Source organism: Gopherus flavomarginatus, chromosome 4, assembly GCF_025201925.1.
Source record: "Gopherus flavomarginatus isolate rGopFla2 chromosome 4, rGopFla2.mat.asm, whole genome shotgun sequence".
In the NCBI taxonomy this organism is placed as follows: Eukaryota; Metazoa; Chordata; order Testudines; family Testudinidae; genus Gopherus; species Gopherus flavomarginatus.
The window spans coordinates 31,980,529-32,002,125 of record NC_066620.1 but is presented as its reverse complement, the minus strand read 5'-3'; the positions used below and the strand labels follow the sequence as shown (position 1 = coordinate 32,002,125).

Below are 21,597 nucleotides of genomic sequence, written 5' to 3'. Positions count from 1 at the left end.
CAGGAAGAAACATTATATCCTAGAGACGTGCATCTGCTTTCCCTTAAGCTTTGGAGAAAAAGGAAACTTATCTTTTGGATACATAGCTTTCAGTGCCTGAGGGCAGACAGGGACCTGACAGTTTCAGGAAGAGACCACATTAACTTTAGGAAGCTGCGGGGCTAGCTGAGGATATTAATTAGATTCCCCCGAATGTTGTGTGCAATCATGCAATTGCATTGGAAGAAGCAGGTGTGTGGAATAACTAAAGCATGTCCCATGCTAAAGGACCCAATCCTGCAAATATTTACACAGATGAGTAACTTTGCTCACTAGGTCAGACTCATTCACTTCACTAAATTAGGCTCAAAAAGGTTAATTAAATTTTCATCTGAATCCTAGTAAGCCTTTACAGAATTTCCATGAGCTGGCGGCTGCTTGCAATGCACTGTGTTCTGAATATACCTTACAGCAAGCACCCAATTTGCATTGTTATAATAGCATTGAATGCATAAATATATGTTTTTTTCAAGTCTTGTAATATTGCACCTGCTTTGTTGTCCACAGAGTCACATGTAAGTGCAGTGTTACCATGTGAGTTAATGTGACTGCCAGTGTTACAATTTCAGATTCATACCACATAGTTAGACACGTGTGCCTGCAATTGATAGTGCTTGCAATATCACACCTTCTTTTGTTTGTGGGTGTCAAATTATAGATGCACAATGAATTGTGAATGTGAATTTTATTACAGATCAGATAGCTAGAGGTTTAAAATTTATCCTTTGCATCCTCAGTTGATTGTAGCCATGATGGCAAAATTAGTAGCTAGATTTAAACACCTTTGAAAATCTAACCCATATTTTAATAATCAGGATAACTTTAGCACAAGCTACCAGTGGCCATCACTAGAGCATGGCCCCTATCCCATAGGCTAGCCCCGTAACTGTATTGAGCATCTTATAAACTGGGGGCTGAGAGACTTTTTCAGGAGACTGCCATGGATCCACCACTACCCTTTGTCATGCCCCTCAGCTTTTTCTGACAGATTTTCCCTTTTGTGTTAGCTGAACAGACAATATCAGTCTCAGCCCTTATTCTCCTAGTCATCCCACTGGTGTCCAGATGAGCTTTGCCATAAGACTCAGGCACTTAGCAAGCAAGTCAAGGATTTTGTTTTTCCAAAAACAGTGATAGGGTTCATATTTCTCTTTATAATCCCATTTTATTTATTTGCCTAGTAGCTCACTGTAATTAATAGGGTGAATTTGTCTGACAAGTAACGGGCTGTTACAAAGAAACAAAATATTCTCTACCCTTTAAGTTGTTCTTCACAGACTCTCAATTTTCAGCCTTCTTACTTATTCTCTTTCAAAGATGCTGCTATTTCACATCAATAACTGACACCTTTATTTCAGAGAACAAAATAGAATTACACTTCAGCACTGAAAATATAATAAATCGGGAGGAGACAAAATACACATTAGTGAAGTTCACATAGTCAGCCTGTCCCCACTGACCTGTAGATGCAAAGGTATGATTAAGATTTTTTGGATTGCTTCTTCTCAATCTCACCACAAGATTTAGATATGATGAAAAGTTTTGACCTTTGTTGCTCCTCTCTGCGTACCTTGATTCTTTGAAATTACTGTTATTCCCTTGAAGTCTACCTGTTCGTACAGAATTAATACACTACAGTGTGACAAAATATTGTGTATTTGGTAGAAGAATTAAGCCATCTAGAATTCAATCAGACTGGACAATGTCACAGTGCATACTTTGAGTGGTCATTTTTCTCCCCTATTTTTATCAAAGAAGTCTCACCTATATCAGCAAGACATTTTATGCTAGATATTCAAAGACCTATCTAAAATTAAAGTTTATGCACATAAATTATTCCAGTGAATTACTGTTGAAAAGCATTTCTTCAGCATTTCTTAATGCTTATGAAGGCTCACAGGTATAAAAACTCAAAGCCAGAATTCTATTCAGAGAATAATAGCATACAAATAACTTTATTTGGGAATTTACTTGGTGATTTAATTCAATGTTGTTCAGTACACCAGTAAACAAAACTACAAAAAAATGTGTCTGAATTTTTTTAGATAAATGCAACTGGGGAAAACAATGTTTCAGACTGTAACATGTTTCCTATCAGATGGTTACATTTGTATAGCATTGTTTAGTTCAGGGGGATTTATCCCAGCTCAGACTCTGACCCTAACTGTTCAGCAGGAGACATTTGATAAAGAGATGTGTATCCATCACTATTTTTATATGCCTGATTTTTATTTTGTTTTTACGCTGTTTTCATTTCATCATTTGTAACTTTCTTGATTGATTTCATGGTGTCTTTTTTTTTTAATTTACTATTTGTGTCACCAATATATGTATTAATTATTTCAGCTCTAAACCTACGCACTCTCCATTAAACTAAAGTTTGATAAGTTCCACACCATTTCCCTTTAGCCCTTCGTTTTGTAATATCTGCTAAGAAACCTTAAACTAATCTACTAAGGCCAAATCAAAATACATTTGACTATGTACTTTTACTCTTTTGAGAGATGAGCTAAAGTAATCAGCAATCATTTTTATATTTGACCTTTACAAGGCAAATGGTTATTACCCTACTTTTCATTTGTGTTTAGCTCCCAGGGTGCATGGCTGCTGCAGATAGGTTACAGCATAATTTGCAGATCATACAACATGATAATGGGATACAGTGTTTCACCCACTGTATACTGCTAAGATTTTAAAATGAAATAAGCTTTTAGAAAGCAAGTTAAAAATAAATGAGTTGGTATCCACCTTCCATTAAATGATATCCAGTATATGTCTGCCCATATTATAAAATTCCAAATGTTTCTTCATTAAGGCTATTACTCACATTGGGGAACATTTACTCACATAAAGTGTCCCATGGAAATGAATGAGACTGTTTGATGAGTAAAGACCAATCTAGCTTCTTGAGAGTCTTTGATTTGACTTTATTGGGAGGTGAATCTGGTCTTAAGTGTTCACAACCTTCAATTTTGACAATCTAACCTTTATTACAAGTGATTTGGTAGAATATTTTAAATGTATGAATGGTGGGAGGTTTTAAGTGTGGAAGCAAGGGAAAATTCATGGAAATAGGATATAATTTCACTGATTTAGTTAATCAATTGATAAGGCATCTATGAAAACCATGTAAGCAGCATTCAAAAATGCCAAACATAAGCAAGGATTAAAGAAAATCCAGCTAGGTCAGATATATGAGAGAACATCAATCAATACGCTATTACTACGAAAGATGAAAAAAATGGAGATGCAGAAAAACAGACAGACAGACAGAAGAAATTAATCCACATGCCTTTTTCCACATGTTGCTCACATGAGGCTTCATCAGATATTCCTTGAACATCTCCAACTTCCAATGAAGTCGTGAGGAGTTTGAGGTATACAAAGAATGCAGCTTCAGGCCCAGGATGAAGAGCTGGAATGTTAAAAGGTTACAGGAAGAAATTCCACTTTTTGAATGTCCACAACAGCATGAAGATAAGTTATGAAAATAAAATGCAATCTTTTGCTCTATAGCATCCTTTCTTTGGAAACATTTTAAAAGAAAAAAACAGAAGTGTTTTGTACAAAAAGTATTTGAAGTCACGGGAGAATAATATGTGGATGTGTTTTCTTCAAATATCAGAGTGTGTATAGACGTTTACATGGCATAATGAAGAGAAGGTAAAGAAGGGGGTAATTTCTAAAACATGATGCTGTACATTCAGCCACACTGAATGATAACCATGTTAAACTGTACAAAACAGACAGGAAGCATGGTAAGTCATAGCCTGTTTTACAGAAGAGGAGAATAAATAAACCAAAATTACTTGTTGGAATGGAAACTGATTTTGTTTCCAGGGCTACAGTAAAATCCAATCCTTCACTTTATTAATGTTGCTGTTGATTTCATAGATATTGCTTACCTGAGTAAAGGTTAAGGGACTGGGTGCTTCAATTTGGATAATATTTTTCATTGATAATTTGCAGTAAGATCCTGCCAGGTACTGAGCTCCAATTCGAGGTGTTGCAACACCTCTGAGATTAGTGCTTTATATCTACCATTTCAAACACAGGGCTTAATCCTTCTCCTGCTGAAGTCAATAGAAGTTTGCACATATAAATTAATAAGTACAAGTATGGAACATGACCCCAGTTAGGAATGACTGTCTTTTAGTCTTTTGGATTTGCTCACTTCTCTGGTACTTAAACTGATGTGTTTCTATCAATGCATGTGGCAAAAAGGTATTGTCAATCTAAACAAAAAGCACTTTATATTGAAGAAAGCATTTGGTTTCACCATTTTCCTAGTAAATTTTTTGTAAAATAGTATAGAAATTGATAAAATGCTTCTGATATACCTTATATAATGAAAGCATACCGATCAATTATTACAAATGAATATTCAAGGCAATCCTCAAATTATCTGTAGCAGGCTGGTATATTTCTAATCATGTGGGGCCATAGTCTGCTACAGAGGTCTACGGCAGAGCCCTCACTGAAAGCAAAGGGAATTCTCTGTGCAGAATGGGGACAGGAAAGGTTTGCAAGTTAGAGAAGTTTATACTTCACAGTCTCTCCTTCTGGCTAGCTTTAAGCGTATGAACCCCTGCTAAATATGGCTAAAGTTTTAAACACCTCACATTTTGGATACAGGATTATTATAGACAACCACTGAAGTCACTTTTGTCAAAGCCTTAATGTTCCTTAGTAAAATATGTTGTCACTGGGCTCTGTTAAAATGTAAAAATAATGGATTTGTTCTCTATTACATATTTGAACTTCTGGAATTTATTTAAATCAAATGAATGAGAATGTATTTTTTTTTTACTAGAAAATAAGTTTTGTCAGGTATATTTCTATACAGCAGGTGTAAGTGTACCATAGATGTTGGTTAAAGCTTGTGTTCTTCTTCTTTAAATGACTAACCTGGAGAAAGAGGTTGGATGTCTTTTGAAAAATAAATCTGTTTCACCTGAACATGTTTAACTAGTTAATAAGAAACATCAAAAAAGACAAAACCCTGAAGTCAATGATCATTTTTTGTAAAGCCATTATATGATGTATAAATTTGTTTTTTGGGTCTGTCTATAACATAAGTTTAATAACCTAGCTCAAATGAAGATTTCTAATTTTCAATTAACATAGGAATAATTTTGTTTGCTAAAATAAAATAAATGAATGAATGAAAAGTCTGAAACATGAAATGTTCTAGGTACCACTTTTTAAAATTCCAAATTTCAAAAAATCATGTGGCAACTGTATAGCTCAAGCTTTAAGTATTAACTTTTAACCTTTGACCTTACAGATTTTAACCAATGAAATGTCTCTTTAAACTTTAAAGGAAACAATGATAACGAGCGCCTGGCGATTGCTAGACAGCGAATTCCATATCGACTTGGTCGAGTAGTTGATGAATGGCTACTCGACAAAGGTAAAAAACATTGATTAAAACTTCAAATAAAAAAATAATTTGAACATAACCAAGTAGTACTTCATTGTAACACTAATAAACATAAAAATAAATTTTCAGTAAAACTAAATTTAAAACAAATTTAAAACAGTAAAATGTAGAAAGTAATATTTGCATACCTTGTATAATAATTTCTACACATTTTTAGAAGTATCAGCTGTTTAATAATCTTACCCTGTTAACTTAAGGTTAAAGGGACTGTTAAATATAATCCACTAACTCAATCTATGAAGGTACTCATAGCAAACATTAACCACAAATTATAAATCATTCATAGATTATATTACATGTTCCAGCATCTAAATTATTAACTAAAAATATATGTAGTTATGATATGTTCATTATGGTCCTGAAAAAAAAAATCTTTGTTTAAACTGTAGGTATCTTAAATAGTGGGCACTATGAATTGCCAATCAAAATGAAGTCCCTTTAACGTTTGCAACCTTCTAAGGGGATTTTGGAACAAACACTAATTAAAACAGAACTTAAAGTTGTGTGCATGCTTATATTAGCAGAAACCAATCTGCTAAAGTAAATATTCTGTTTAATAATAATGGTACTGTTGCTGAGGATTTCTCTGTTTAATGGAATTGTGCCATGATTTCTCCATTGGTATTTGTATCATTCCTGAAGCCGCTTTTACATCTAAAACTTTTTTTATTTTAATTGATTGCCTTGCTGAAAGCCAATCAGACATCTTTTTTTGAATTCTTTGTCTCTGAGATGAACCATGCATTTCTTTTCAGTATTTATGTTGAAGAAAAATAAACATTCAGATGTGAAAAGGAAACATTAGTTTATACACTTATATATAGACATATGACAGATATCTGAATTACTGCATTAGAACATATTCATTAAAATTAGACTTCATTTGACTTAGTAAAAAGGTTTGCACAGATACACACACACACGCGAACCCGTGTGTGTGTGTGTGTATATATATGTCTTTGTAATATATATATATATATATATATATATATATACACACACCCAGTTACTTAAGAAGCTATAGTGCAGGTGTTATATTGGTGTGGAAAATCCTTGAAATGTTGACAGTCGGTGGATGGTGGAAAGTAGTTTTAAGGAATTAGAAACTTTTCATTCTTGACACACACATAAAAAGGCAAAATGTAATTACAAGGGAGGACAATCTGTTCTTATTTGCAACACTAAACAAATTTATAAATATACTTGATTGGCCTTTTAGCAAAAAACAAAACATAAATTAAGAAATTACAAATATTTCTCAATAGTTATGCATTTCATGGACAGTTCATTAAAAAAGCAATGAATTATGAGTCTAATTACTCTCTTATAGTTTATTGCTCTCATTATTCACCCCATGCAAATTTGTTAATCATCCTCTTAGAGTATAGAGTTCACAATCAACATTTTTGCATGTATGTAATATTATCTTTACAGGGCGTCAGCTTACAATCTTCAATAGCCAAGCAACCATAAAAATTGGAGGCAAAGAACAGGGTCATCCATTCCAAGGCCAACTCTCTGGTCTTTACTACAATGGCTTGAAAGTTCTGAATATGGCAGCTGAAAATGATGCTAACATCGTGATAGAAGGAAATGTGAGACTTGTTGGTGAAGTGCCTTCTTCTATGACAACTGAGTCAACCGCCACAGCAATGCAGTCTGAGATGTCCACGTCAGTTATGGAAACTACCACCACTTTGGCCACAAGCACTGTCAGAAGAGGAAAGACCCCTACAAAAGAACCTATTGGTCAGGTTAGTCAACCTATATATACTTTCCAAATATTTTCCTTTCTTTGTGTGTCTGGACTTTCCAAAATTGCATCTGTTCTAGAGATACAATTGTTGATTTTAAACAGCACTTTTCCCTTTGGTAGGTAATACTGATGGACTTCAGCAAATAAGTGTGGGTTTTAAAGAGGTAATTGAAATGAAATAGTGTGGCTCATTGGTCCCTGTAATATAGTAGGGAGTTCCAAGCTGAAGGAACAACATGAAAGAAAGTATGAAGATGACAGTAGGAGATGGTGGGAAAGAGGGCATTAAGACTCTAGAGTTTTCTTTCAAAGATAACAGTATGATACACTTTCTTAAAGGGCATGATGCATCTTGACAGGTATTAACTTCAAGGAGAGTTGAGAGCTCTTTGCACCTCCAAGACTGAAGCTCTAAGTCAGAGAATGTTATTTACTGTTTGCTGAGGTTATTTGCACTTTGTCAATTTAGTGATACATTTAGTAGCTTTCAGGTTTTGGCAGGATCTCTTTCTGTTGTGTGGAAAATTTTGATTGTCTGAAAAAAAGGGGGTGGAGTGAGTTCATTAAGCACTTTAATCATCTGTCTTGCACATACCTTGTGTCACAATATTCAAACTCCGTGCTTTAGAAAAATATAATTTAATAGAACATTTCTTTAGCAGATAAAACTCTTTTACATTTGTCATATTCTGTTTGTAGGGTTACCAGATAGCAAGTGTAAAAAATCAGGACAGAGTGGGGGGGGTAATAGGCGTCTATATCAGGAAAAGCCCTGAATATCATGACTGTCCCTATAAAAGCAGGACATCTGGTCACCCAATCTGTTTGTAACTGCCTAAAAAAAGATTTACATTGCCAAAAGGTTGTCATACTGTTCATTTGATTCAGATGATCACTAACTGGTTTTCACAATGTGCCTCTAAACCATAACTCTTAGTCTGCTGAGGTCCAAATGTGGAACAAAGTGTAAGGGAAAGTCACAAGTTGTTGTGGGAACAGGAACTTGGAATGCTATGTGGATGGTTATATAACCAAGGAAACAGAAGGTTATCTTGTTAAATCAGGCCCAAAATTTAGGTTAAAAATAACTTTTGATGCAACTTATCTGTGTGTATCATTATATATACATTACGGCTGTGTACAGTGTACAGTGCTCACTTTATTTTTATTTTGTATTACAAGTATTTGCACGGTAAAAAAACCCAAAAGAAGTAGTATTTATCAATTTGCCTAATACAAGTACTGTAGTGCAATCTCTTTATCACAAAAGTTGAACTTACAAATGTAGAATTATGTACAAAAAACCCTGCATTCAAAAATAAAACAAGGTAAAATTTTAGAGCCTGCAAGTCTTACTTCTTGTTCAGCCAATCACTCAGACAAACAAGTTTGTTTACATTTTCAGGACATAATGCTGCCCGCTTCTTGTTTACAATGTCTCCTGAAAGTAAGAATAGGTGTTCTCATGGCACTGTTGTAGCCGGCATCACAAGATATTTTTGTGCCTAATGCGCTAAAGATTCACATGTCCCTTCTGTCTTCAACCACCATTCCAGGGACATGTGTCCATGCTGATGACGGGTTCTGCTCGATAACAATCCAAAGCAGTGTGGACCGACACATGGTCATTTTCATTATCTGAATCAGATGCCACCAGCAGAAGGCTGATTTTCTTTTTTGGTGGTTCAAGTTTTGTAGCTTCTGCATCGGAGTGTTGTTCTTTTAAGACTTCTGAAAGCAAGCTCCACACCTCATCGTTCTCAGATTTTGGAAAGCACTTCAGATCCTTAAACCTGGGTCGAGTGCTGTAGCTATCTTTGGAAATCTCACATTGGTATCTTCTTTGAGTTTTCTCAAATCTGCAGTGAAAATATTCTGAAAATAAACAACATGGGCAGGGTCATCATCTGAGACTGCTATAACATGAACTATATGGCAGAATGTGGGTAAAACAGAGCAGAGGACATACAATTCTTCCCCAAGGAGTTCCATCAGAAATTTAATTAACACTTTTTTTTTTAATGAGCTACATCAGTATGGAAGCATGTCCTCTGGAATGGTGGGTGGCTGAAACATGAAGAGGCATATCAATCTTTAGCATATCTGGCACGTAAATACCTTGCAATCCTGGCTACAAAAGTGCCATGCAAATGCCTGTTCTCACTTTCTGGTGACACTGTAAATAAGAAGAGGGCAGCATTATTTCCTGTAAAGGTAAACAAACTTGCTTGTCTTAGCGATTGGCTGAACAAGAATTAGGACTGAGAGGACTTGTAGGCTCTGAAGTTTACATTGTTTTGTTTTTGAGTATTGTCATGTAACAAAAAAAATTCTACATTTCTAAGTTGCACTTTCACAACAAAGAGATTGCACTACAGTACTTTTGTCAAGGCTGAATCCCCACTCTGTCACTCCGAGTGCAGAAGTGGGGGCCCGCAAGGATTTTAAAAATTAATACTTGCCACTCCAGGCTTCTATTACTCTCCCAAGGTTACAGTTTTTTTCTGACCTTTGCTTGGTAAACGCTGCCACCACCAAATGCAAGAACACCCCTTTAAACCCAGGAAGGAGCACTTGGGAATTCCTTCCTGTGGGGTACCCTTAAGCCCTTTCACAAACATCCCGCCCCCCGCCCAGGAAAAGCTGAGAAAGAAAACAAAGGAAATTAGTTGTGGCTATCAGCTAATCAAACAACATGCACAAACCTCTTAGGACACTAAAAATCCAATCCTGTTCTTAAAAAAGGTAAATTTTACTAAAAACGAAAAGGGAAAAAATATATCTGGAACTTAGGCTTTTTTCTAGATCTTAAAAGAATCAGTTACAAAATTTAAGCACTCAAAACAGCTTTCTTGGGAGTTCAGCTTAAAGGTTACAAGCAAACAAAAGCATCTGGTGTTAGCACAGAGGAGACCTACAAGCCAAAATAAAGAAAATAAACCTGATCACGTCTAGCAAACATTCTGATCTACTTACACATTTGGAGTTCAGATAAGTAGCTCTAGGCATGATCTGATGATTTATGATCATACCTGTTTTAAGCTGCTTACAGCATTGCTGCCCTGACCCTCCAGCCCAGAGAACAACAGACAAAGGGAAAGTTTCTTTCCTTTAAAAAGTTTTAGCCTTCCCATTGGCTCTTTTGGTCAGGTACCCACTTTTTTTTTCTTTACCTGGGGGACTTTTACCCCTTTACAGGTAAATCAAGTAAAGAACAGCTACCAAGAGGGATTTTACAGCTAACTGGCTGGATGAGTGTCCATTAAAGGGAGCTATCCCCCCACTTTACTTATCACAACTTCTATGAGGTGAATTGAAAAATACTATTTCTTTTGTTTATCATTTTTACAGTGCAAATATTTGTAAGAAAAAATAATATACACTTTGATTTCAGTTACAACACAGAATACAATATATATGAAAATGTAGAAAAAATCCAAAATATTAAATACATTTCAATTGGTATTCTATTATTTAACAGTGCAATTACAACTGTGATTAATCACGATTAATTTTTAATCGTGATTACTTTTTTTGAGTTAATTGCATGAGTTAACTGCGATTAATCAACAGCCCTAATGTACTTCAACTTTATTTATTTGTAATAGCAATGCATATGAATCTGAAAGCAAAATTCACTAAAAATTGACAAGAAACACAACGGAAATGTTCTCATTGCCAAGGCTCAGAGAAATGTAAAAAGTCGCTATACATAATAAAGCATAAATTATAATTTATTTTTGTTTGTTTGTTTCAGTAATCTAAGATTGTTAATAACAGTACAGGAAATGATTTTTTTGTTAATATCACCTTTGGAGGACATGGTCCTGTATGCTTTCCTCTCCCCTTGTTGTCAGTGAAAGTTGAAGACATCTCACTGCTTGCAGAAAACGTGCCTTTAATGGCTGTTTCCTTTGTTTATTATCCTCTCTTATGCTTTGTTTCTCTTCTGTATATAAACATAGTCATTGTCTCTGCAAAAAAATCAAACATAAATATTTGATTTTTAAACGAGCATTTTATAATGCACAGAAAGGAAAGTTACCTTTCGATCATTAAATTAATTAGGTTAAGAAAATAGGCAACTAGACAGTAATTGCTAATGAAAGATTACATTATTTATTACAAGCTGGTGCATGTTTGAAGACAAAAATGAGCTGATAGAAGTAAATGATCAAATCAATTAAGGATTATTTGCTTCATTTGCAGGGATATTAATTCAATTAAAGATTACAATATTCATTTTAAAAAGGATATTTTAAATATTTATATAAATGTTTTTAATTCAATAATGCTAGTAGACTGTTCAAATTGGCACAACATGCACTTTCTAGCCCACCTCTAATTGCTGCAATATATGTTATAACAAGACTGAGACAATACTTCCATGAAATGTGTATTTCATGTTGTGATGTGCATGATTACAGGAATAATCAGGTCTAAGTGTCTTAAAAATACATTTAGTTTCAGAGTCTACTCTAAATGGGAGTTTTGCATGTTTAAAGGCTATATCATGTGGTAGCATTGGATGTTTTAATGATGACAGATACCTCAAATATTATTAATTTTTAAATTTGGGTTTTCAAAGGGAAGTAAGGTGCCCAAATCTTATTGAAAATCATTGGGAGTTGGGTGCCTAATTCCTCTCCATTGAAAATTCACCCCACCCCCAATATTATAACAACATCTATAGGCCATAGCCATTGTACTGCTCAAATACATAGTAAATGATAAATCCTGCCTCAAAGAGCTTACAATGTAAAGGAAAGGATGTAACAGGTGGGTGAAGCAAACAAGGGGTCACAGGTATGAGTGGGAAGATGCAGTAACTACAAGAGTAGAATATTTTAGCACAGACTTTGTTTGTAGCTGATAGGTATAATAAGTCAATCCCTAACAGCAATTACAGTAATCACAACTCACAAAATGCCTACTTGGTTTCAGATGTCATACCAGAATTTTACATTTCACATTTCTCTCTGAGCGTGAAGAGATTTAAAACCTGATCCTGAAGCAGAACTCCCGCTAAGTTCAATGAAGATCAGTACTAACTACCCTGAGTTTTCAAAAATCATGAGTCAGACGCTAAAAAATCATGAGATTGCCCTAAGATATCATGCCTTTTTTTTTTAAACACATTGTAGGTTTTTTTCTTATTTGCTTCCTGCTGTCTGAGTCTTTAGCAGTCACATTTCCCAGCTTTTCCTTCCAATCATGAGGGCGAGAAGCCTCCTTTAAAAATAAATGAGAATGAAAACATTACTCCAATGATTGTATCACATGATATAACTCAAGCAGCTGAGGCATTAAACAAAATATTGTATATTGCAAAATCCTCAATAAAATTGCAAAATTTGGCAATACAGGAAAGGTTTCAATGGGACTTTAAGTATGAGTTTTGCCTGAGTAAGGATCACAAGATCACCCTTAATACTTCCATGATTGTCTTCTATGTGGTTGTGTGAACCTATGTATTAACTGGAAAATCCCAAGCTAAGTAAACAAAAGTCAAAACTAACATGCTCACTTCTGACCCTTGTCTACATCCGTGATTGCAGCAGCCAGTTTTTAAGCCCCAACTATAGCAGCCCTGCTGCCATCTGCTGTAAACTGCTTCTGGCATGCAAAGAATGGTTGTTTTTATTTTTCCATCCATTCCGGTTTTGTTTTCCTCAAACAAAGTGGGCTTTCACCAATAATGCTGATCCATTTACACTGCAATTGCAATATACCTTAAGGTGATTGCAGGTTTTGGAACAATAGACATAGATTTTTGGTCAAGCAGAATTAAATTGGTTTCATTTTAAACTGATGAGCTGAAATTTGCTCAGTGGCTCTTGAGGCATACATCAGGTAAAGGATCCAATTCTTTATGTGTATTGGAGCAATACATGTGAAGGGTATTCATCAAAGTAATATAGTGACAAGCTTTAATCTGTGCCTTACGATTTAATTAAAATCAGGCATATTTTAAAAGATGGGTATGTTTTATGAAAATAGTTTGATTTTAAAACTGAGTAGATCATTTTTACATGGGCTGGTAAATGTTAACATATTTTGTAGTGACATTTATAAGGAATCAATGTAGTTAGCAAGAGAGGGAGCGTTATTCATCTATCTATTTGAATTAATAATTGAAAATTATCTGTTGGATGGTTTGCATTTTTTTCTTATAAACATTTTCATGTAGGTGCTCCCTGTCCTCTCTATGTCAGTTTCTGTACGTATGACATACCCCAATCAATGACACAATGACCCCACTAGGTAAAGTTTCTCCCTGTGGTTTGGTAACTCACAGAAGTTCAGCTCCAACAGCTACACAGCAGTGTCTAATGAACCCTGTAGAGTCAGGTATTCCCATCATCAACTCCACCCCAATACAAGCTTTGATGGTGACAGAACCCTAGAATTTCAGCTTTGGGGATTGAATCTTTTTTGTGCTATGGTATCTCTGTAAATATTCTGCCTGTGGAGGTGATAGTCATTTGATAAATTGTGAAACCATGTGATAAATCACAGAGCTTTGTGAGGAACTAATTTATTGTGCACCTTTGATCACTTCCCCTATCTTCTGCCCACTAATCAAGCTCCCCTGGGATTTATCTAAGTGTTCTGACTCGCTCAACAACATCACACGGACACAATATTTTTCAGAAAGCAATGTGGCAGAGAAATGTTTCTTCCTTTCCACATCCCCATATCCCCTGTCTAAAATGTTTCCTGCCCAAGACTGGGCATGAGTGAGATTCCTTTGGCCAGTGGCAGCTTTTCTATACCTAAAAGTACCATGACTTTAAAGTCCAGTATCACCTTGCCTGGAAGGAACAGAACTGGAAACATTTTTGATCTTTGTGAAGGAGAGATGCCCAATAAACTGAGCAGTTGCAGTTGCAGAGTCAGGAGCTCATAGACTCATAGACTCTAGGACTGGAAGGGACCTCGAGAGGTCATCGAGTCCAGTCCCCTGCCCTCATGGCAGGACCAAATACTGTCTAAACCATCCCTGATAGACATTTATCTAACCTACTCTTAAATATCTCCAGAGATGGAGATTCCACAACTTCCCTAGGCAATCTATTCCAGTGTTTAACTACTCTGACAGTTAGGAACTTTTTCCTAATGTCCAACCTAAATCTCCCTTGCTGCAGTTTAAGCCCATTGCTTCTTGTTCTATCATTGGAGGCTAAGGTGAACAAGTTTTCTCCCTCCTCCTGATGACACCCTTTTAGATACCTGAAAACTGCTATCATGTCCCCTCTCAGTCTTCTCTTTTCCAAACTAAACAAACCCAATTCCTTCAGCCTTCCTTCATAGGTCATGTTCTCAAGACCTTTAATCATTCTTGTTGCTCTTCTCTGGACCCTCTCCAATTTCTCCACATCTTTCTTGAAATGCGGTGCCCAGAACTGGACACAATACTCCAGTTGAGGCCTAACCAGCGCAGAGTAAAGCGGAAGAATGACTTCTCGTGTCTTGTTTACAACACATCTGTTAATGCATCCCAGAATCACGTTTGCTTTTTTTGCAACAGTATCACACTGTTGACTCATATTAAGCTTGTGGTCCACTACGACCCCTAGATCTCTTTCTGCCATACTCCTTCCTAGACAGTCTCTTCCCATTCTGTATGTGTGAAACTGATTGTTCCTTCCTAAGTGGAGCACTTTGCATTTATCTTTATTGAACTTCATCCTGTTTACCTCAGACCATTTCTCCAACTTGTCCAGATCATTTTGAATTTTGACCCTGTCCTCCAAAGCAGTTGCAATCCCTCCCAGTTTGGTATCGTCCGCAAACTTAATAAGCGTACTTTCTATGCCAACATCTAAATCGTTGATGAAGATATTGAACAGAACTGGTCCCAAAACAGACCCCTGCGGAACCCCACTTGTTATACCTTTCCAGCAGGATTGGGAGCCATTAACAACTACTCTCTGAGTACGGTTATCCATCCAGTTATGCACCCACCTTATAGTAGCCCCATCTAAATTGTACTTTCCTAGCTTATCTATAAGAATATCATGTGAGACTGTATCAAATGCCTTACTGAAGTCTAGATATATCACATCCACCGCTTCTCCCTTATCCACAAGGCTCGTTATCCTATCAAAGAACGCTATCAGATTAGTTTGACACGATTTGTTCTTTACAATTCCATGCTGGCTATTCCCTATCACCTTACCACCTTCCAAGTGTTTGCAGATGATTTCTTTGATTACCTGCTCCATTATCTTCCCTGGCACAGAAGTTAAACTAACTGGTCTGTAATTTCCTGGGTTGTTTTTATTTCCCTTTTTATAGATGGGCACTATATTTGCCCCCTTCCAGTCTTCTGGAATCTCCCCTGTCTCCCATGATTTCCCAAAGATAATAGCTAGAGGCTCAGATACCTCTTCAATTAACTCCTTGAGTATTCTAGGATGCATTTCATCAGGCCCTGGTGACTTGCAGGCATCTAACTTTTCTAAGTGATTTTTTACTTGCTCTTTTCTTATTTTCTCTTCTAAACCTACCCTCTTCCCGTAAGCATTCACTATACTAGACATTCCTTCAGACTTCTCAGTGAAGACCGAAACAAAGAAGTCATTAAGCATCTCTGCCATTTCCAAGTCTCCCGTTACTGTTACCCCCTCCTCATTGAGCAGTGGGCCTACCCTGTCCTTAGTCTTCCTCTTGCTTCTAATGTATTGATAAAAAGTCTTCTTGTTTCCCTTTATTCCCATAGCTAGTTTGAGCTCATTTTGTGCCTTTGCTTTTCTAATCTTGCCTCTGCATTCCTGTGTTATTTGCCTATATTCATCCTTCGTGATCTGACCTAGCTTCCATTTTTTATATGACGCCTTTTTATTTTGTAGGTCACGCAAGATCTCAAGGGTAAGCCAAGGTGGTCTTTTGCCACATTTTCTATCTTTCCTAACCATCGGAATAACTTGCTTTTGGGCCCTTAATAGCGTCCCTTTGAAAAACTGCCAACTTTCCTCAGTTGTTTTTCCCCTCAGTCTTAATTCCCATGGGACCTTGCCTATCAGCTCTCTGAGCTTACCAAAATCCACCTTCCTGAAATCCATTGTCTCTATTCTGCTGTACTCCCTTCTACCCTTCCTTAGAATTGCAAATTCTATGATTTCATGATCACTTTCACCCAAGCTTCCTTCTACTTTCAAATTCTCAACAAGTTCCTCCCTATTTGTTAAAATCAAGTCTAGAACAGCTTCCCCCCTAGTAGCTTTTTCAACTTTCTGAAATAAAAAGTTGTCTGCAATGCAGTCCAGGAACTTATTGGATAGTCTGTGCCCCGCGGTGTTATTTTCCCAACATATATCTGGATAGTTGAAGTCCCCCATCACCACCAAATCTTGGGCTTTGGATGATTTTGTTAGTTGTTTTGAAAAAAGCCTCATCCACCTCTTCCGCCTGATTAGGTGGCCTGTAGTAGACTCCCAGCACGACATCACCTGTGTTTTTTACCCCTTTTAGCCTAACCCAGAGACTCTCCACCCTTCCGTCTCCTATGTCCATCTGTTGGACTTCTTAAAGTTCTGAGCTGATGTGACATTTCTGTGTATACAAAATCTACTTCAGGGCCATTTTAGAGATTTGTATGGCTTCATGTGAGCCATGTACAACGGGCTTCATGTAAACAAAGGCATCTCACATTACAGATGGAGCGATACAACAATAGTCTCAATAAAATATAGGAAAAACTCCAAAGCAGATTTTCTGTAGTGTACATTTATACAGAATACATGCTGCTGGAGTGTAGGGTAAAGGTTTTGCTGGCACTTGTCTGGGATGGGTCTGCAAAACTCCTCTGGCTTTACCACTCATGAGTGGACTGTCCCAGTCTCATCCCAATAACTCTTCATTCCATGCCGTAATATCATGTGTATATATATACACACACACACATATGTCGCTAGATATAGTATAACTCCAGTTATCCATATTCCCTTTATTGGAAAATCCTAGTTATCTGAATCCAAAAGTGTCCCCCCAAAGCCATATGTTAGTTGTGATTAAAGTTTTGGATGTCCCCCCAGTCCATTCAGATAAACAGGAGTGTACTGTATATAGATAGAGGCTGAGATTTTCAAAGGGAACTAATGGAGCCAGGTAGCTCCTATGAGGCCCCTTTGAAAATCCCAGCTCTAGATTCTAGATTAGTAAACAGTTCTGATGCTTTTCTATGAAGATCTATTATTATGGAGGTCATCACTCTATAGTTAAGCTTCAGTTCTGTTTTTCATTTAAAGCAGAATTTCAATCTCCTTGTTTTATATGTAAAATACAGGGCATGCGCCACAAACTTACAGCACTTACTATCTGAATAAAGAATGATTTTTGGGGAATTTACAAATAAATCTATTAATTACTTTACGTTAAAAATCACTGAAAACTGAGTCCTTTAAGAAATGTTGTATCCATGTCCAGTCTTTTCTTTGTCCTTGAATAATCTTAATAATGGAATTAGACAGCTTTCCATATAGCTTAAATTAATTGAAATCTTGTGTATGGGCTATATATAAAGAAATTAGACTGTCATTAAGTAATTAATGGTTGTTTTATCTGTTTTGTAGGTAATCAGGTAAGGTAGCTCTTAAGCGGGATCTTCATGACAGTAGCAGTAACTCTTCCAAGCCTTGATCCTGCAAAATACTGAACACCCTCAACTTCTGTTGACTTCAATGGGAGTTGAAGGTGCACATCACTTTCTAGAATTGAACTCCCAATCACCTCCCTCTATAGCTTATTTTATGCAACAATTCTGGTTGCGATGAGTCAGTAGGACAAAGGAGACTGGACATGTTGAGTTTTCTCATTGATAGATTGATTGCTTGTCACTGCTCTTTGAAAGGTTCAACAGCAAAATTCTATCTTGGGAATCAGTGCTTGAAAGGCTCCCTATTGTACTGCTACCTTGACTCAACCAAATACCAAGCCATGACCACTAAGGAAATTGAGGCATAAGGACAGTGGGAACCCTGAAAGTGCAGAGACATTAGGTCTCAGGGACTGAGCACACCTACCCTTCCTTAGCTCCAGCTGTTGTGACAAAACCCTCAAAACCAACCAATAAATTGATTGCAAATTTTGGGACATTTTGGCTTCTTTGTGCTGATCTGTTGATGCCAAGCATCTAGAAACCCAACTTGTGTGCTCTGAAATTTCCAGACAAAAATCTGTCTGACCATGGAGTTAAGGTTGAGAGCACATATGAATAACTTAAGGGTAAAAACATTATAGGGATGTGGGAATTATCGAAAAATCACATATTACAAACCCAAGTATTTCAGATTGAAGATTACACCTAAAAGAAATTCAAATATGTCAAGGTATGGAAATGCACAATTAAGGTACTCAAGCAACCTTAACTCAGCCCTGAAGTTATACCGTGAGGGGAAATTATGAAAAAAATATATCTTTAAAAATGAGTTTTATCTAATCAAAGACTGCAAACATTAAAAAAGGCCTTAATCACAGTCACTGCAGAGCAGAGTTAAAGTTGTTTAAGTACCATAACTACATTTCCATACCACAACATATTTGGATTTCTTTGAAGATGACATTACATTCCAGTAATGTTTTTAAGTAATGCACTCCATATCAGAGTAGCTTTTTGTCTTGTAGCTAAATAAGCATAAGTAAGTTGTCAGTGGATTTTTATATATATGTACTATTCAGCTGTATCTTTTTCATGTTTTATGTTTTTACTATCTTATGAAATATTTGCATCTGGAATTCTGTATTTTGAAATCACACAGATAGCATGGCTTTAAAAAAACAATGTTCAGTACTTGCATTTTTTAAAGCTGTATCTGCTTTCCACATGTTGTGGACAAACCTATTGACCCATCAGCTTTCTTCATGGATTTTTTGTAGCAGTGGTCAGAAAAAAAGGTAAATAAGTATTCAGAAGTGCCTTCAAAATTCCATGGGACTTGTGCTCATGTGTCACTTAGGATATGTCAACATTGCCAGGGCCGGCTTTAGGCCAGTTCCACCAATTCCCCCGAATTGGGCCCCGAGCCTAAGAGGGCCCCACTCCCAGTGGCAGGGCCACTGGGGAGGTAGGGGGCAAGTGGCCGAGAATCCCTTCCCTGGCTAGAGGCTCCTTTTTAATTTTTACTCACCCGACAGCACTCCGAGTCTTCAGCGGCACTTTGGCGGTGGGTACTTCACTCACTCCGGGTCTTCAGCAGCACTTCAGCGGCAGGTCCTTCAGTGCCGCCAAAGACCCAGAGCGAGTGGAGGATCCGCCGCCAAAAACTAGGAGTGCTGCCCGGTGAGTACAAGCCCCATGAGTTTTTTTAACCTGTTTTTTTTTTTTCACTCAGACCTGCCGGGGTCCCGTCAAAACTGTTCGAATCGGGCCCCACACTTGCTAAAGCCGGCCCTGAACATTGCAGTTAGACGTCCACAGCTGGCCTGTGCCAACTGACTCCAGCTCACGGGGCACAGGCTAAGGGTCTGTTTAATTGTGGTGTACACCTCAGGCTGCAGCCTGAGCTCTGGGACCCACCCCCCATCATAGGGTCCTACAGCACCATAGCCCAAGCCCCATGAGCCTGAGTCACCTGAGGCCATCCACAGATTTTTAATTGCAGTTTAGACATACCTTTGACTGCCTTTGAATAGCCCAGCCTTGGGCATTTTTTATATATACACAGTACTGTAATTTTTTTTTTAGCTTGTACATTATTCACTGGCTACATATGTAGCAATCCTAATGATGCATACATATATAATAGATAGCATAGTAATTAACTATACTGCCTATATGCAGAATTTCAGCTCCAAAAGCACAAGCCTCACACTTGAGCTAGAGGTTGAGTGAGAATCTCTTCTAGGTGTCATTAAGAGACATTACAGGGTTATGATACACATAGACACTGTAGTAAAAGGAGAGCCTGAGACATAAGGCCCTGTATCAGAGACCCGGTATGCTGTGTCAGCTATCTGCACAAAGCTGGGACGGCACATAGAAAGAACATACAGGCAGCCAAACATTTGACAACAGCCACTTCATAACATTTTGGCCTCAGAAGGCGAAACTTCTCCAATTTCAGGGAAAATGTCAGGAATTCAAATATACTAGTGTGTAATGAATACTATAGCTGCTAGCATATCACCCCCATGGTCAGCAGTTATACCTCACACCTGGTGTATGGGCAAGAGAACACAGGCCACTGCCACTGGGAGTAGAATGTTTTTTCTTTTATGGCCTTTGGGCCAGCCTGGTAATATGTATTACACACTACAACCACATTGGTCATGCTCCTAATTCTGAATGTTAAAATTGCCTATTACAACTATAAGATAAGGAAAGAGCACCATGGAAGGGTCCTAAAGAAAATCCCACCCATACTATCTCAGATTGGTCTGACTCAGGCAATGAAGTTTTAAGCTGTTAGAGGAATAACAGAGCTCTGATAGCGGATGATGCCCCATTTCCCCCCCACCCACCCTCCACCAACACACACAGAGCTAGGAAGCTGAGGGGGTGGATTTTCAAAGCTCTGAACAGTGTTTTAAGACAGGTATTTCCCATTAAAGCCAATGGGAATTGTCATGTACCAAGACTCATAAGCAGGGTTTGAAAATGTACCCTCTAGTGTTTGTGCGCAGCAAAACACGTTTGTACAAGAAATTACAACACTGTTGTTATCTCAAAGTACCTATAGTCATTTTGTCTTCAGTGTAGATTAATTTGTTGCAAAAGCAAAGCTGCTTTTTAAGATCACTAAGACAAAAAAGAGATCTGAAACCATTAATAGTGTCTATTCCATAATCTTTTCATTTCAAAATGTCCAAACTCATTCAAACTCAAAGTTTGCTTTTTTTAAAAAGTCCCAGATTGATATCTTGTAATCTCAAATTTCAGCCCATGGCAACATTTTTAATGGCTGAATTATAAATCCCAGAAGAACTAAGCAGCAATGCCAATATCAGCATTTTTCATAGCATACTTCTTCTTCTTGCAACATATTTTAACTGTCATTTAATCACAACAGTATCTCAAAGCATCAGTTTTCATCTATCTTGTAATTTACAAGACTAGCAGCATCCAGACTCACTGAGTGACGTTTTGTACAGACAATATTTCACTCAAATTATTACATTTACAACAATCTGTCTGGGATGGCTTCCATTGGAGGAGCCATCTAGTATCAACTAGGGCTGTCAAGCGATTAAAAAAATTAATCATGATTAATCGCATGATTAATCGCACTGTTAAACAACAATAAAATACCATTTATTTAAATATTTTTGGATGATTTCTACATTTTCCAATATATTGATTTCAATTATAAAACAGGATACAAAGTGTACAGTGCTCACCTTATATTTATTTTATTAC

General features: G+C 37.0%; 1 protein-coding gene across 19 annotated transcripts in view; it reads left to right on the top strand.

The window, feature by feature from the left end:
• Positions 1-21,597, top strand: part of NRXN1 (neurexin 1) — a 1,267,446-nt gene that overhangs the window by 1,071,759 nt on the left and 174,090 nt on the right. For 10 of the 19 annotated variants that reach the window (XM_050951741.1, XM_050951740.1, XM_050951749.1 and 7 more), the window contains one exon: positions 6,917-7,236. In XM_050951741.1, the coding sequence (XP_050807698.1) occupies positions 6,917-7,236 (320 nt within the window). Of the gene's footprint in view, positions 1-5,362; positions 5,453-6,916; positions 7,237-21,597 lie in introns of all 19 variants that reach the window. The other 9 variants (XM_050951747.1, XM_050951734.1, XM_050951730.1 and 6 more) reach the window with 1 other exon arrangement.